At 39.3% G+C, this 18,417-nt stretch overlaps 1 protein-coding gene across 9 annotated transcripts in view; it reads right to left on the reverse strand.

Moving 5' to 3' along the window:
- Window positions 1–18,417, reverse strand: part of LOC125454110 (mitogen-activated protein kinase kinase kinase 20-like) — a 125,138-nt gene that overhangs the window by 103,367 nt on the left and 3,354 nt on the right. For all 9 annotated transcript variants that reach the window (XM_048534477.2, XM_048534482.2, XM_059647217.1 and 6 more), the window contains 2 exons: window positions 14,677–14,764; window positions 4,032–4,133 (listed from right to left, as the gene is read on the reverse strand). In XM_048534477.2, the coding sequence (XP_048390434.2) occupies window positions 4,032–4,133; window positions 14,677–14,764 (190 nt within the window). The remainder of the gene's footprint in view (window positions 1–4,031; window positions 4,134–14,676; window positions 14,765–18,417) is intronic.

An 18,417-nucleotide genomic window follows, 5' to 3' on the forward strand; every position in this document is an offset into this window, starting at 1 on the left:
GGGATTCCCAACGATCAGTGCTGGAGTCTCAGATATTTACAATGTACATTAATACCCTAGACAAAAGGATTGAGTGTAACGAGTCCAACTGTACAACACAAGGTGGGTGTATAACCAATGGTGTAGGCGCAGATGATGCAGAAGGATATGAACATGTTGGATGAACTGACAACACGGCAGTTAGAATATGGCATATTGAAGTGTGAAGTTATTTTAGTAGGTAAATTTTAAACAAAAACAGAATACCTTTGAATAGTGAAAAAGTGAGAAATGTTTGCATTCAAAGGAAATTGTACCTTGTGCATGAATCTTGGGTGCAGCAAGGAATTTGGAATGCAAACAACATTTTCATGCCTGTTTCATGGGGACTAGGATACAAAAGTAAAGATGTCTTACGACAGTTATAGAGGACAAAAGATGAGGCTGCCTCAGGACTACAGAGTGCAGCTCTGCAGTTCTCTGCTAATAGTAAATGGGCCATTTGGTCCATCATTTGTGTGCTGGATCTCTAATAGAGTAAGTCAGCTGTTCTCATGCCCCTGCCCTTGCCTTTCCCTTTGGTTCTGCAAACTTGTGATCTTATTATTCAATTTCCTTCAAAATCCTTGATTGTATCTGCCTCCAAAACAAATTCAGACAATCCATTCTGGATCAGAGCTACTCACTTGTGAAATTTATTCCTTATAGGACACAGAACGCAACTTAACATAAATAGATGTAACTTTTGTAACTTGTAACTCATTGTAAATTTCTAACCTAACTAACACATCATGTTAGATCATTGTCTCAAGAAAAAAAAAAGGGGGGATTAGTCATTTAGGACTGACATGTTCTCTAAGTTTTCTTAGATGCTTTAAGGGTTGAATCTCTGAAATTCTTGAGAGGTCTATATTTGAGCGATTGTTAAGTATATTCAATACGGAAGCTGGAAGACTTTTAGATAGCAAGGAATTAAAGTATACAGGGATACTGCCTTCACCACAGACTCAGCCAGATAGGATCTCAATCCACACTAATACTAGTTAAGTAAGATCCCAGAATGAAACCAGGCTTGGGGCACCATAAGTTTCTTTTCATAGTTGGTTACCATGACTGTTAATCACTGAACATATTCAACTGTTCAGGGATGTAGGATTAGGTGGGATACAGGGGGATGGGTCTGGGTGGGATGCTCTGAGGTATGGTGTGGACTTGTTGGGCTGAAGGGCCTGTTTCCAAACTGTAGGGATTCTATGATTCCACACAAACCTGCTATTAATGCAAGAATGCAAGTTTATTACGCAAAATAAAACAAAAAGCTACCTTTGTTAGATAATTTGAAAAGGTCTGAACAAATAGCAAAAACAATCCACCCTTTTTCTAATAATATCCTTTTCATTTTTGGTCCCAGAGAAATATCCCTCCTGTCCTAACTCTAATTTCTCATTTAACTAAATCGGTCCAATTTACCTTCTTACATGCTGGAACAGTTTAGACTTATTTCTAGTTGCGGGAAATGGATTATTTTTCAGTTCTGACAGCCAGCCTTCTATAAGCTCTTCAAATTCTGAAAATTCAACAAACCTAACAAACAGTTTTGCTGCTGAATGAATCTGCTCTTCTGAACTGAAAAAAAAACCTTATACTTCTGCTGGCATGAAACCAAAATCTGATTGTTCTGAACCAAACTCAATCTAAACTGCCAGGTGATGCATTGGTCTTTCTGTAAGTTTTAAACTCAGGTGTAAACACGATCAATTATTGACACTAAACTCCATAAAGCATACAGACTACAAATAAGATGGCTATGAAATGCTGTAACAATACTAGGGTGATTTTTTAAAAAATATAAACCCGATTCTTGTTTGTATATATCCATTTTATTCTACATAAATAATGCTACACTCAAGACTTTCCTAGAACTAGTGCAATAGCACTACATCATGAAACAGACACATAAATGTATTTAGAAAATAAAGGATGATGTTAAGGAAATGAATTGGCATGGAGCATGACTGCCAGGAACAGTAAGTTTTTGTGCCTATCATGTTGGTGTTTTTGATCAGTACTAGCTGAATTTGTATTGCTCTCAGCTGCTGACAATGTTACCTGGCAAGTTAATCTCAGCAGAGGCAAAATGAAAGATTTAAATCTGATAAATGAACATGAACAAATAAGAATGTTTAATCATTTGCTTTCGTACAAAGAGAGAGCACTGGAGAGAGATTTTGAAAGTGGGCAAAGCATATAGTTTAAAAGTGCAAACTATTCCACTCCTGAAGGAACCATATATAGTTTCTAGGGAACAAGGGTCCTTCTATGATTTACCTAATTAGTCATTCTACAATCGTGACCTGAGTAATAGTAAGTTATAACAATTCCTGGTATATAACATGTGCACTGTTATCTAAACTGGTAAGAGAATCATAATAACTGCTCAAAATGGTTACATTGGATTTTGAAGGAATCCCAATGCTCATTCTTAAAGTTAAAAATACCTATACAATTGCAAATTAAAAGACTTCTTATAACTTCTGGTCTATGTCTGATTTTGTTGGGAGTTAGAAATGGGAATCTCTGCTGATATGGAAGTAGCAATGACAGTACAATCCATGGCATTTGTTACTCCATAACTCAGCAATATTAAAAAGTTCTTCCTCAACAATTAAGCTTTCCCCTCTCTCTAAACACCATGATATATACTCAAGAATGATCACCTACATCTTGTGTGTAAACCTGGATGGACTGTATGAGGCAAGAATGCTGATTTTGATTCATTCGTCCCTTAATTGCAACATGTATGTTGACTTTCAATGGGGCACTGTGCAGCTGGATCAGGATTGTTGCTTTGTTTTAAAGAGTGACCTGTTTATATTTGTTCCCTCAACCAAGACCGAAATCTGATGTGGTGACTTGACCACTGCCTTAGCAGAGATCAGATAGGTCACCACAAAGCAGCAACATAACTTTAATCCGGTGACTGACCATCAGATTCATATATTCAAAAACTAAGAATAATGATTCTTGAAAAGCACTTAAGAATTGGAGTTGCATAGTACAGAAACAGACTTTCGATCCAACTCTTCTGCACCAACCACCTATCTGAAACAATCCAGTTCCATTTGTCAAGCATTTGATCTATAAACCTCCAAACCCTTCCTATTTATGTACCCATCCAGATGCTTTTTAAATATCATAACTGTATCTGCTTCCACCACCTCCTTTGGCAGCTCATTCTAAGCATGCACCATCCTCTGAGAAAAAAATTGCCCTTCAGGCCCCTCTTAAATCTTACCCCTCTCAGCGTAAACCTATGCCCTCTATAATTGAATCTGAATGGTTTTCATGGCTGCCATTGCTGACACAAGATTCCAGATTTATTTAAGTCATTCAATTTAAATTCAACAACTGGATAGAAAATAAGTTGAATAGAAGAGAAGTTGAACACACATGTCCAGATTATCAGTTCAATAACATAACCACAATGCCAGTGTCCCCTTAATTGCTGCAACAGACACATTGTGGTCAGCTACAGGGTAATTATATTCTCGATACCAAGTAAATTGCGGGTTTGAAAACCTTTGCTTAGTATGAAGTTCACTGCAACTGGTAAATTGATTGAATAACATTATTCACAAGACTTTTTTTTCTGGACGGCACTGCAACAATAATTAAAATACTTACTAATAAACAAGATTTTGAAAAAAGGGCCAAAAATATATAAATTTAAAAATAGATGATTCAAATTCAAGACTTCTTACAATTCATTTTCTGAATTCACTCAAACATTCCAGCCATATAGATTGTTTAAAGTTCATTTTTCAACAGAAGTCCATAAACACAAAAGGAATATATTTGTCCTAGTTGCTACAATTTCATGTAGCTGGTGTAACAAGGCAGTTATCAAAATAAAATCTAAAGTCATGGCAAGAAATTATTTTTGATGTGCAATCTGCTCTTAACTGTAACAGTTTGTGATTTGAAGAAATACACATCCAAATACATGCATGTCATTTTAAAACAAAAACGTTCCCGTTATGAAAGGTCATTACCTTTAGCAATATCAGTTGCCCAAGTCATGATTTTTTCCATGTCCATTTCCTCACTTTTAGCACTGGACAGATAATCATACAGTGACCCTCCAGGAGCATACTCTAATGAAAGATAAAGAAAAACAATAAAATATTACTTTGTAAAAAAGATAAAAATAATGCAACTGTACTTTTAAGTATAATAACCCATAATATTAGATTAATATTACAATATACAAGATAAGAACCTATAATAAGTTTCCCATTGCAGAAAAAACGTGATAACAGTTCACAAGTTAGGGTCCCAATTATTCCAGTGCTCAGATAAGGGTTGGAGCAACACAGACTGGAGATGCACGTCTGGACCATGCAGCACTTCCCTAATCACTTACCTGGAACCCTAACCCCATAAACAAATGCACGCTAACCTTACAAATTTACCCTTTCACAGCAGCTGTCAAAAGGTCTTCCCGTGTTTCTGGACATTTAAAATCACAGAATGTGGCGCAATGATTGCTGGAAAGAGGCAGCATTGTTTGACTTCCTCTAACTAACCAGCACTAAGAGGGAATTGTACAATATCAGGTTCGCTCTCCACTTCTGAGGAAGCCAGAATCGGAATTCCCGACTAGAAATGCAGAGCTCAGTCCTAATGGAAAAAGATAGGAGTGGAGTGGTAAACTGCAATTATCACTTTTCAGAATATCTGTACTGTTGTTTCTTCTCATGAAAGACATATTTCATGAAAATAAAGAAAAGTAATAAAGTAGGTTAATGGTTGAATAATATTACCTTTAAGAGGTCATTGTGACAGAATGCCAGACATGCAGGCTATTCACAATAGATCAAATATAATCTCTTATCACAGTGTGGAGCAGGAGTAACACAGCAGGTCAGGCAGCAATCAGAGGAGTAAGTGTCAACTTTCCTACTCCTCTGATGTGGTCTGGCCTGCTGTGTTCCTCCAACTCCACTCTATGGCTCTGATTCCAGCATCTGCAGTCCTTGCTATCTCCAAATATAAACTCTTCTTTCTTTTACAGTTCAATGGCAGAAGATTTTTGCGATAGGACTTATGCATGGATTATACCCTAACACAGACTTGGGTATGTTCTCATTGGAAAGAAGGATATAAGAGGGGATTTAATAGAGACATACAAGGTGATCAGAGGATTAGACAGGGTGGACAGTGAGAGTCTTTTTCTGAGGATGATGATGACTTCAGCTTGTACAAGAGGGCATAGCTACAAATTGAGGGGTGATAGATTTAAGACAGATGTCAGAGGCAGGTTCTTTACTCAGATGTGAGTGTGTGGAATGCCATGCCTTTCCATTAACTCAGCCACATTAGGGGCATTTAAACAGTCCTTGGACAAGCATATGGATAATGATGGGATAATGTAGAGGGAGGGGCTTAGATTAGTTCACAGGTCGGCACAACATCGAGGGCCGAAGGGCCTGTTCTGCGCTGTATTGTTCTATGTTCTATATAATCCACTCAGCAGCTTCCCTCACATCGCTCCCTTTCCTCAGCCCACCTGGCCAATCCTCCTAGGACCTTCACCTCCACACTAACTCTGAACTAAGCTTTCTGCAGCATCCGGTCTATTTCCAAGCTTACCTTGTCCAGGAGACACATCTCCTACTCACCCAACGTTATTTTCACCAAAACTGCTACCCATTCAAAATCCCTCCTGGTTCCCATAACAGCTGACAACGTTGATGGTTTTCGCGCCCTCGATACTGTCTTCTTTCAAACCTGCTGTCATTACCCCTTTCCATAAAGGGCAACTCTTGACTCCATCGACATTACAAATTAGGCCATCTTGAACCTCTCTCTTCCCCTTCGAGACCATTTCCTCCTGAATCCATCCCTATCATTGCACTAAAAAGCTTCTTAAATTGATCTTCATCTCTATTCAACTGTGACAAAGGTAAACTATTTCTGTGTGACATTTTCCACCTACCTGCTGCCTTTTACAAAGTTGGTCACATTATTCTCTTCCAATGCCTCTCCACTGTCATTTAGCAGAGTGTCACTACACTGGCCCAGTTAGGAAATCATCAGCCACGTCTTTTCTCCCCACTCCGACACCAGTAACATTGCTGCAACTCAAATATGCAAACTTTGCCTTTCGTTTATTTTCCAGCTGCTGCTCAACAAAATTCGGTCAAAAAACAAAACACGTTCCCACATGTACACTGATGTTCAGCCCTACCTCACAACCAACCCTCTCCCACCCACTTGATGTTTAATTGGCAATACACTCGTTTGAGATCCAACAATCAGATGAGCAGAAATTTCTTGCAACTAAGTGCAGGGAAACCTTCAGTTTCTAGCACAAACTCTGTTTGATTCAGCCTCAAGAGAACAAACAGTTCACAACCCTGATGTTGTACTCCATCTAGAGATGAGACTCTGGCTACAGATCCACCATATTTCAAAGACAATCCATTCCCAATGCCATAACATCACCTGCCTCAGCTCACCCGTTATTGAAAACCTCATTCACACCTTCCATTACTTCCAAGCATGACTATTCTGCATTCTCCTGGCCCACCTGCTAAATTCTACCATTCATACACGTCAGTCCAACCAAAACTCTGATGTCCATTCGAACTAACATCATCTCTTTATGCAATGACCTACATTCATCTGATTATGCAACATTTCAATTGTAAAATTCACATTCTATTACTTCTATAATCCTCAAACCCTGAAGCTTTTTCAGATGTCAGCACTCCTCTAACACTGTCACCTTGAGCATTTCTAATTTATAATCACTTCATCATTGGTGTTGTGTTCAGCTGCCTGATCCTCAAGGCCTCAATTTCCTTCCGTCAAATCTTCAGCTTCTATTTTCTTCTTGAAGACTATTCTTAAAACCTACCTGTTGGATCAAGCTTTTGTTTGTTAGCTCTAATTTTCCCTTGTGGTTTACTGTACTGTTTCTGTTTTATAATGCTTCTGGGAAACACCTTGGGTGTTCTATTTTAGGAGGTTTGAAAATTGTTCAAAATGGTTTGGAAGTGGAAGGCAGGTGGCAGAATGTTCTTTCCCTAATTTCATTTCAAAGTATCTTCACTTAGTATTTGTTTCCAATGTTTCAATAACATTTCCACTATCAAAACACGACAGCCCTCAGGAACCTTCAACAATCTGATAGCTGAAAACGTGGAGGTCAAGTGTGGCCAACGCAGGGCTTCAGGAATGCATGTAATTAACTGAGGAATGTACAAGGAAATGGCAGAGACACAGAACATCAACGTAACCATAAAATCAGTGCCAGGAAAGCAAAAACAGAAGCAATCTGACAGGGCTGCAAAGGTAATAGCCTAAACCACAATCTCCCTTTCTCCCACCACACACTCCAAACTCACAAAACAGGACTCTCACATTGGGCACTTCTAACTGGCTCAACATCGTTACTACAATACAATCCTGCAGAATCAATGCCTACATTGCCTCCTAATCTTACAGCATTTAAATAAGGAACTTTCAAACATGCTACACCAATTTAGTGACGTTATACATGGCACTGTTACACACCACCTTTACATCAACACTTTTAACAGACAAACTAGAAGCCTGGCCACCATCTTTCATTGCTTGTTCTGTTTTGCCATTGCAAAACAAACTGGCAGGCAACCACAAGCAAAGGAAAAGTGTTGGATGGTGGGGAGTTTGATCCCAGTGCCAATAATCTTGATCGTTCATTAGGAAAAACTGATGAAAACCAAAAAGAACAGTGGATGCTGTAAATCAGGAACAAAGACAAAGTTGCTGGAAAAACTGATGGCCTGATTTGTCACTTTGGTTGAAATCATACAAACATAAATGTAAACGGTTACAGCTGTTCAAGGTCTAGCTTGATATTTTCTAATGATGTTATACATCACTGAAAGAAAGAGAGGGGACTTGAACTCAGACCTCCTGGATGAGAGGTAGGGACATTAACACTGTGCCACAATAGCCCTTCTGGGGAGATGGAATATTTTATAATCAGTCTGTACAGAGATGTTATTACACATCTCTGAAGCAGGTGGGACTTGAACCTACATGCATTCCCCTGCTGTATTATCCTTTATTGATATTCACTTGCCATGAGTACAAGGAATAATCTGGGAAGAGCTGCCTTTAAAAAAGGTCCTGCTTACTAGTTTCTTTCCCAGATTCCTCAGTTTGACCCATAGGTCTAGATCCCTCTAACTACTTAGTTGGTGTTCATATGAACAATTCACAGCATTTCAATTAGCTTCCCCATGTGTACAAGTGACATCAGCACAGAAGTAACTTATTGGTGAGTAGCTAATAGGATTAAACTCCACCAATCGCACCCTGCAGCACAACAAACCCCATTCCCCACCCCCCACCCCCACCCCACTCCCACCATCTAACACTGTACCTTTGCTTGTGGTTGCCTCCCAATTTGTTTACCTTCCCAACTCAAATGACCTACAGGAGGTCAATGTCCTGCTTGATCCTGGCACTAGACCTAAGCTATAAAGAGCAGAATTAAGGCATTCAACCCATCAAGTCTGCTCCACCATGTGTGATTTTGAGTGAGGCAACACAGCATCCTGGACTCACATCTGTGATCACAAACACCTTTCTGCAGCCAACTACAGAATCCCATCTTGTTACTTTCTCGATCCCCTTTCTGCCCACCCCTCCCCTTGTACAGCTGAGCTCAGGTTACTAAATCCAAAATCACCAGCTCCTCACCAATAATCTACTCCTGTACCAAAGTCACTCCTACAAATGAGCAGGCTAATTGAAATTTTTTTCTTAAATAATGAAACGTTAAAATCCTCAGATTGTAATTCACTGAAAATACACACCTATTTAGTTTTAAACTTCATCACCTAGATATGATGAATTAAATCAACCAGATTTTAATTGTGATAGATGATGGAATCAGTGTAGTTTTTATGCTGATGAATCACTTATTATCTAATTTAAGGATCAACACAGAATCATAGAATGCCAAGTGTGGAAGCAGACCATGCGGCTCAGAGAACATACCGACCCTCCGAATAGCATCCCAACCAAACCCATCCCCTAACCTATCCCTGTAATCCTGCATTTCCCATGGCCAATTCACCTAGACTGCACATCCACAGACACTGGGTAATTTAGCATGGCCAATCCATCTAACCTGAACATCTTTGGACTGTGGGAGGAAACCCACGCAGACACAGGAAAAAGTGCAAACTCCATGCAGACAACTGCCCAAGGCTAGAATTGAACCCAGGTTCGTAGCCTGTGAGGGAACAGTGTTAACCACTGAACTCAATATGATTGATTAATTTAGGTTCAATTAAGTTTACTAGTACATTCAACCCAGCTGCTTTCTGTTTCTCCACTCTTGCTATTGATGGTGATATAACTTTGACATCACAGTTGCCCTTCCTAGTCTCTATTCTCTTGGCGCACTGCTCTGCTTCTGCTCCTGTATATCCAGTTTCTAAATTCTTGACTCCCTATGAGTCTCTGCTTTGCTCCCACTCCTTTATATCCAGTCAAGTAACAGCTTTTAAAGAAGACAATTTGATCAGTTCAGTTGCCAGGTAGCCTGGGCTACACCTTCGTTGCTAAATGGAAGATTTTCTATGCAGGCCAGAAAGATTGCGAGTTAATGGTTCTGACAAGAAAATGATCATTAACTAACCGAAAATGGAGTAGGCAAACAGTATTTACAGTTGCTACAAGAGGTTTTTCCCAGCAATTTACGCAAAATCCTGTTTTTTGAAATTTGCAGAGAAGGATATTGTAGTACCAACAATGTAGCATCTGTGGCACTGGCACTACACAAAATTATAAGACAGGGTCAACCTGTGAACGGAAGATTCTTTATCTATCTCCTCAAAAGTCAAATCTCTTCTCATCTGCTCTATCAATATGCAAGCTGGCTACAGTTAAAACCTATAGTTGTCAGCTCTGAGTTCTGAGGAAGGGTCAGCGGACCCGAAATGTTAACACTGATTTTTTCCTTCACAGATGCTGCCAGACCTGCTAAGCTTTTCCAGCAACTTCTGTTTTTGTTCCTGATCTACTGCATCCGCAGTTCTTTTGGTTTTCTATAGTTGTCAGCTGTCAGGTTGCTTTTCCAGTGGTGCTCAGTACCATGTGTGATAGCAGTACCTCTGTGGATGTAATGATTTTTTAAAAAATAAAATCATGTGGATTCACTGGCTTAGTAAGCGTACCACCAGATTTCCTAATTATCCCAAGACTGCTCTCCCTCCACTCTCCTATCTCAGCACAACTTCTTGCTCACTTGAATGAAACAGCATGTTCAACACCACATTCAGTCTGTTCCCCATATCTAGTCCCTGATTCCAACTAAATTTTGGACGCTTCATTGCTACAAGACCCAGACATTGAGAAAAAGATGAAAAAAAAAAGAGTTAAAGTAGCAAAGCAGCAGTATGAAAATTATAGAAAAAAAAAACTTGATAAGGAAGACTAACGAGGATTCAGATACAGGATCACAGTAGCAGTTTAGAAATGTTAGTAGGCAAGTTAAATTACTGAAAAATGCAATGTTGTAGCCAGATATCTGCCTGAAAATTCAATACTGATAAAGACTGATGTATATACAGTATTGAAAACGTAAGGCAAGTGCAAACTCAATTCTGTAAGAATGAGGTGAGCGGGACACATGTGTAAGATGTACACAGTTGGAGGGAGACATTTTAAAAAAATCTTAGAGCAGCCTGACAGATTAAAATTATTTAGCCTAGTGTGATACATACTTTAATATCTTGCCTCTCTTACAAAATAGTATATTATACAACAGCTTTTTACATGTTATTGGAAAAATATTCCTTTTACAGATTCTGGGGTTAAACAATAGAAAATTGTCTTCCAATGCTTAGAAATGAACATTTGATTTGCATGCCACTATAACCATTAATTGTTTGAATTCAATTTTGGCAGCAAGTCAAATTTCAAGTACCGTGTATGCAGAGCTAACTCAACTTCTATGTGGTTTAAGAGTTGTTATTTGCAAATCATTCATCTGCCTTTATCAATATTGAATTTTCAGGCAGATTCCCAGCAACACAGCATTTCCCTGTAACTTAACATTGATAGTGCAGGAAGTAAGAGCAACTTAAGCTAACAAAGTATATTTCCTAACACAGAAAATGATTTATTTCACATATGGTTACAAACATTCATAAATAGGAAGGAACTTGTTGAACTGAAACCACCTCATCCTGGATACACATTTTGTTCTGTACTTGAAGCCTGGTTCTCAAGTCACATAACAATACGAAGTGGAATTCACTCTAATGAAGCTAGTAACAAATAAATAGCTACTTAATCTGCTACTGCCACCAATAGCACCTCTGTTTTTTTGAAAAATTCCCAACCGGCATATCACTAAGCTGTTATATATAAACCTCTCACAGAGTTCAACATTAGAAAATCTAAGTGGGCTGCTCAGGAGGTTACACAGTAATTGAAACTCCAAGCACAAAGACTCATGCTGTGTGTGCATGGCAAGAATTTAGGTGGCATCAGTGCACTGTCATACTCCTGATAGCTAGCCGGTGAGGAAAGAAAAGCCAGTCATTACTAGATTTAGCAACAGTGAAACCTTGCCAGTAAACATCATGTGACTCTACACTACTCATGTCAATATCTTTTGGTGCTCAAGTAGCTACTCAATCAATGCCCCTGGCTGATATTTAACATCAACTGATACACAACAGGTTTAATATTAAAACATTACATGTAAATTGGTCAGATGTTTGGTACACTAGAGAAGTAAATTTTTTGTAAGTACGCACACATGCCAGTTTCAGGAGGAAGACGCACTGTTGAATTGTATCACCACAATGCTGAATGAGATGGATTCCGAACAGATTGAGCAGTTCAAAACTGGGCACACCCATGGTCCTATGTGCCATCAACACCAGCAAAATTGTGTTCCAACATAATCAGTAATCTCAGGGCTGGACATCTCCTAAGCTTACCATTGAGACAGGCACCAACTGTGGTTCAATGGGATCTGTTGGACAGTATGCCAAGAGCAATACCTGACATTTAAAACAGGAGTGCCCAAACTGATGAAGCCACTAGCTAGGACAGAACCATACTAAACAGAAGCAGCATGCCATTGACATAGCTGAGATGATCCATAATCAACAGGTCAGGACAAATCTTTGCAGTCCTGCTGCAACAAGTCACAAAAGGTTTTGGGCAATTAAGACTAGCTGCTTTGCTCTTCAGAGAGCAGAGACTAATAGGCCATGTCTCTCTTTCTCTGCTGAAACCAATACATTTCCAACAGCAGAGAATTTACTACCTCCCCTTGAAGCTCATTGACATGTCAATTACTGAATCCTCCACCACCAACATCCAGAGGGCTATCATTAACCAAGTTTTCTTGTCTGAACGCTGTTTGCGAGCTTCAGGATAACCTGCTAAGTAACAAACTGTTCAGCTCACATCTCTTGTTTCTGAAGCACCTTTATGGAGAATTCAGTGTGAAATCTGGTTATTCTCTTGACCAGAAATAGAAACACTTCTTAATATGGTGTTTCCTGAGGAAGTGGTGTCTGCCAAAAATCCCAGCGATGATGCTGGTAACACTCATCAACACATGCCAGAATGCCCCATTTGATAATCCCAAGCCTCAAGATATAAGACACATTGGCCCAAATGGTTTATCTCCACAAAGATAAATCTATATTTTTTCCCTCACCACTTTCTATTATGTGCATTTGTGTTATTAACAGGGATAAACATTCCAATTCTGTATGAAAAATCAAGTTTGTTAACCAACTATACATCTTCATTGAATAAGCTTTGTTTTAGAATAAATCAATAATTTGGAGCTTATTAAAAGAAACCTGATTGAGATTATATTTGTAATAAAAAAAAAACCACAACAGGCCATAATCAGAAACCAGGCAGAAAACGTTAAATTTATAGTGTCCCATGGGCTAGTGGGACAATAAAAAAAAAGTGATAACAAAGTGTGAGGCTGGATGAACACAGCAGGCCAAGCAGCATCTCAGGAGCACGAAAGCTGACGTTTCGGGCCTAGACCCTTCATCAGAGTGCACTCTTTTCATCTCATCATAACAACTGGAAATGGTTTAAGGGAATTAAAGGGAAAAATTGATCAATAGTTGAAGGAAAGAAAGATGCAATGTTAGACGGAGACAGCAGGCGAACAGGGCTCTTTGTGAACAATAAAAAAAGCAAACAGAATGGGTTGAATGGTCCCTGCAGTTCCATAAGTTCAAAGTTGCCACGTGAAGCGTGCTTATATCAAAGTGCATCCATTAGTAGAACTAAAACAGTACATATACCAGTCCAAAAAAAAAATCACATTTAAATTTTAAGAGGTTGCTTTTATATCAGCACAATCTTTTGCAAGTCTGAAAAGACACATATTGGTGTCTCTTTCAATACAATACATAACCTTTTAAAATTCTACATCTAAACTGGAAAATTCAAACTTCTCAGTAACTAACACTGTACTGGAATAATACTCTATGAATTGGTGAGCCCAAGCTTCCCTCAGCAAATGTAAGTATACATCAAGAACATATCAGGCAACAGAAAGAAAACAAGACTTCACATCTTTTCACATTGTCCTATTTGTAAGTATCTATAATGTTAGAATCTCCTACTGCAAAACTTTCCTCGATTGTCAGATGGAAGCCATGAGTCAATTCACATGAAAGAGCAGCAGCCATTTGGCTCACTGAATGTACTCCAAAATTTAATAAGTGCATGGCTGATCTGTTGTGCCGTCATCCTGCTTGTCTCTCATGTCTCGATTCCCTTGTATTCAAAATACATATATTTCAGCCTTGTGCATTGTCAATGACCCAGCCTCATTTCCTCCCTGCTGAGGAGAATTCCAAAGACTGATGATCCTCCAAGAAGAAATTCCTCATCTTCATCTTAAATGATGGCATCACCCGCACTCCCGCAATTCGACACTCTCCCACAAGGCAAAACATGCACTTTCAAAAATTGTGAATGCATGCAGCTACACTTGAAGTACATTTAAATAGTATCTAAGCAAGTTTTAAAAATTATTCAGAGGGTGCAAAGGACCATATGAATGCTTTGTAAAGCTAGGATGCTACACTTCATGCAACGCAAAATCTAAATAGCTAGAATAAACACACAATTGCATGGAGAACATATGAATATATGGAAACAACCATATATTATGCAGGCAGCTAAGTGGATTTTCAGCCAAATTAGATCAGTTGTGATCATATTGATTTGTGGAGCATCTTCAAGAGGCTAAATAGCCTACTTCTGCTTATGATTACTTAATTTCAGAAACAAGTTCTGCTGAGATTGAGGTAAAGCAGAATAACTAGGTAGGCTTGTTAAGCAGATTTACAAAACTGGGGACGTTTGATACTAATATTGTTGACTGCATCATTCATTCAACCCAAGATATGCAGCAAATTTTGGAGAAATGAAATTTCCTGTTGTATATATTTAGGCAATTTTTTAAAAACATAAATGCATGCCAAAATAGAATGTTTATTGTACTTTATCACATTGTAAAAACAGCTGACAAACTAAAGCAAACATTAATTTATGGATTATGACATGCAAGACAACCAAGAACAGCATTTCACTAAAGTTCAATTACGTGGAATGTTATTAAAAACTTACCAGTTACTATGCCATAGTTGGGCGACTCAAGAACAGCTCCATAGAACTGAATGACGTTTCTGTGGCTGAGAACACTCAGAATTTCAGCCTAAATTCAAAATTAGAAAACACATTAAACTATTTGTTTAATTAATAGATGGTCATTACAATTCCACTGCAGTATTCATGGGTCTTCAAAACTTCCACATTTAACAAGATAAAATATTGGAACTATGTGCAAAATGATTGTTTCAAAAGCCCCATAATAGCAGCAGAAACGGAGAGCAAAAATTGTAAATTGATGGGGGGAGGGGGGAAACTCGATTGAGGTGTATAAAATTATGAGAGGCATGGACAGGGTAGACAGGAATGAACAATTCCCCTTGTTTAAGGTATCGATGACCAGGGGTACAGATTTAAGGAGCGGGGCAGTAGATTTCAACTGGATATGAGGAATTATTTTTATCCAAGAGGGTGGTGGGAATCTGGAACCGATTGCATGTAAGAGTGGGAAAACGCAAAAACCCTCATGACACTTAAGAAATTGTTAGATGTGCATCTATGACTCCAAGGCCTATGAGGCTTTGGGTCAAGTGCTGGAAAATGGAATTAGAATAGTTAGATGCTTGTTTTTGGCTGTCAGAAACTTGATGTGTCAAAGTGGTATACAAAACATGAAAAAAAGTCTATTACTCTATAACATAAATACTTAATTGGAAATGGTCACGATCCTTAAAACCAGTGCTACAGCAAGAGCAGGGCTTAGTTCCCACCTCAAATCCATCTTCCACATTGTTTCTGTACTTCTAAATTCCTTTACTATCTAAAAGTCTACTGATCTCATCTCTGTTACTGTGTTCTCTGGTGTAGAGGTGTCAGGTTTCTCGCCAACTTAGTTCCAAGTTCCTGTTAGTCTGAGAGTGTGACTGTGTTCTAGATTACCCAGCTAGCCAATTAAAAAGACTTTTTCAGCATCACTGCCATCATGCCCTTTGAGGATTTTATGTTTCAAATAGATCAGCTCTCACTTCTAAATTCTGGGGAATACATCGCATGCTCTTCTCAATCTACCTTCAGAGACAATTTGTTCATTTCAAGAATTGGGGGACAGCCACTAAAGACAAGCTTATTCTCCTGAGGGACAGAGACCAAAACCGTACATTGCTACCTCAGAAAGAGTTTCACTGAGGCCCTGTACAACTGCATTAAGGATTGTTCATTCTTATAGACCAAACCCTTTATAGTATAGGAAAATATACCATTACTTTGTTAATGGCTCACTGTACCTGCATGATAATTTTCTCTGGGTTATGTATAAACACACCTGGGCATCCTTATTTTTTTCCTATCAAAGTGGAAAACGTCACTTTCCAATATTACATTCCAACTGGCTTATTGCTGCCCAACTACTAAACCTGCAGTTCCCTTTGCAATTATTCTGTGCCCTCCTCACAGCTTTGTCCCGCAGTCAACAGAGCAGAGGCTGGGGAGGTAGCAGAGTTACAGTTCTAGTGAAAAGGCAGTTTAGACTAGAACCTACATATACTCACACTTAGGACAGGAAGGATCTTATCCATACATTGTATTTTATCAACTGAGCAGAAGCATTGGAAACAGTCAGTACCTCTTGCATTCCCCAAGGCCATGTTTCAACAAGGGTTAACTTGCTTTGCATCAATGTATGCTAACTGTTTCCTGGTGCATTCTCCGTGGTAACACCTCTATCAAGCAAAGTCCACTTGCGAACCAATCAGAACCTTCTTCTGATGTGGTATAAAATTGTTCTCCAGTTGAAATTTGGTATTCTTCTCGTTCTGTCATGATGCATGCAAATCGAAAACCTTCAACAGCATACCTCTTTTACAGTAATAAACAGGAAAAGGCAATGTGCCCTGCCACAGGGTGATTTAACTCTACAATCCAAGTGAATTAAAGGAAAACAGTGTTTAGATGATCCAGAGTACAACTGAAGTTTCGAACAAGCCTACAGAGGGTGGGCTACTTCAATACCAAGTGACAGCAATTTCAACAATGATGAAATCTGAACAAGCTCTTGCAATGGACTTCTGTTATGACTGCTTGATTATAGCAAACATACAGTGCAACACACAGTCTGTCCAAGGCTGCAGAGTTGTTGCATCGTTTTGCAACTGGATCTTTCAGATATTTGCATTAGATTTGAGGCAGGAGGCCTTTAAACAAATTGGCAACTAGAAAGCAAATTCACTCTGATTGTTGAGCCCCTAAGATCAGCATCTCTTTAGTGGAGTTGAAAGTCAGATTTCTCCTAAATCAAGCCATTTCCTGAGCTGCCTGTACCTACTCAGCACTGTAGAGTATTTCATACTATGCAGAACTTTCTAGCACATCATTTACCCCAAATGGGGAGCCTATACTATGTTTAATGAGATGATCGTGCCAGAAGATCCCAAAGATGCTATTATTGTGACCCTCATGAGGAAAGGAAGCAAAAGTAACTACGGGGTGGTCTTTCTGCTGTCCACCACAGGGAAATTACAAGAATCCACCTCAAGAGCTTCTTGCCAGCAGCTGAAGGGCTACTCCTGAAATCACAATGTGGATTCTGTTCAGCAATAGGCAAAGTGGACACGAGCGTCACAGAATGATGAGTCCAAATAAAAGTTCAGCACATAGCAGGAATCTTCATGCATGCCCTGTGACCTCACAAAGGCTTTTGACTGTCCACTGGGAGGGGCTGTAGAGTGTCCTCCTTAATTTGGATGCCATCACCATCCTCCACCTCCTGTGTAACATTCAAACCTTGATACTCGGGATCCACTAGACACCCGGCACAAGTGCAAACCGGGATCAAGCAACATTGAGTCATTGCACCGATGCTCTTCTTTATCCTCATTGTCTCAAAACTCCACCCTATCTCCATGAAGTTTCCCAGTAGAGTGGAGCATCTCTACAGGACAAGTAGGAAATAGTTCAACCTGCATCATCTCTGGTCCTGAATCAAGACTACCCAAATCTTTGTCATCCAGCTGCAGCGAGCGAAGAATACCTGCATATGCACACTCTTAGAAGCAGAGATCCACAACATTATCCAGGATTCAAAAAGGAAGGGACAACATGCCTTAGGCTAAAATCTGGAAAGTCAAAGATCATCACCAAGCAGTTTCTACTATAGAATGTCTGCAAATCCATTGGCAGGATTGACGCTTAAATAGCAGTGTTCTCTCTCAGGCCAATATGCCCAGTATTGAGGGACTGGTTACTGTCAATCAGCTGCAGTGGACCACAACGTCAGATGCTTGATGCAAGACTTGGAAATCAAGCTCTATACTCCAGGTTTACTCACAGCAAGAGGTTAGCAGAGGGCACAGGAAGTGTCCTCAATACGCCCTCAAAGCAATTATTAAAAAATGCAACATTCCCTCTAAATTGTGAGGCCACTCAAACTGCAGAAGAAGCATCATTTAGGTACCAACCATTCTGAAAATCTCCAACAGGCCCAAGTGGAGGCCATATACAAACAAACAGTACGAAAATCTGTGCATCCCACTCACCTTTTCAAAACCCCACCCGCCTGTGTTAGCATGTGTGGATCCAGTCACTGGACAGTTTAGTCACCTCACAAACCACAACTCCAAAGTGGAATAAAGTCATCCCTGATCTTGTACAAAAGATCTCCAAGTTCCAACTCATGATTCAAATACAATTATATGCAGGCCTCAAACTAGGACATCGACATCTTTCTCAATTAGCAGCTACACTACCTTTCTCTTTTTATTAATA

Source organism: Stegostoma tigrinum, chromosome 7 (assembly GCF_030684315.1).
Source record: "Stegostoma tigrinum isolate sSteTig4 chromosome 7, sSteTig4.hap1, whole genome shotgun sequence".
NCBI classification, from domain to species: domain Eukaryota; kingdom Metazoa; phylum Chordata; class Chondrichthyes; order Orectolobiformes; family Stegostomatidae; genus Stegostoma; species Stegostoma tigrinum.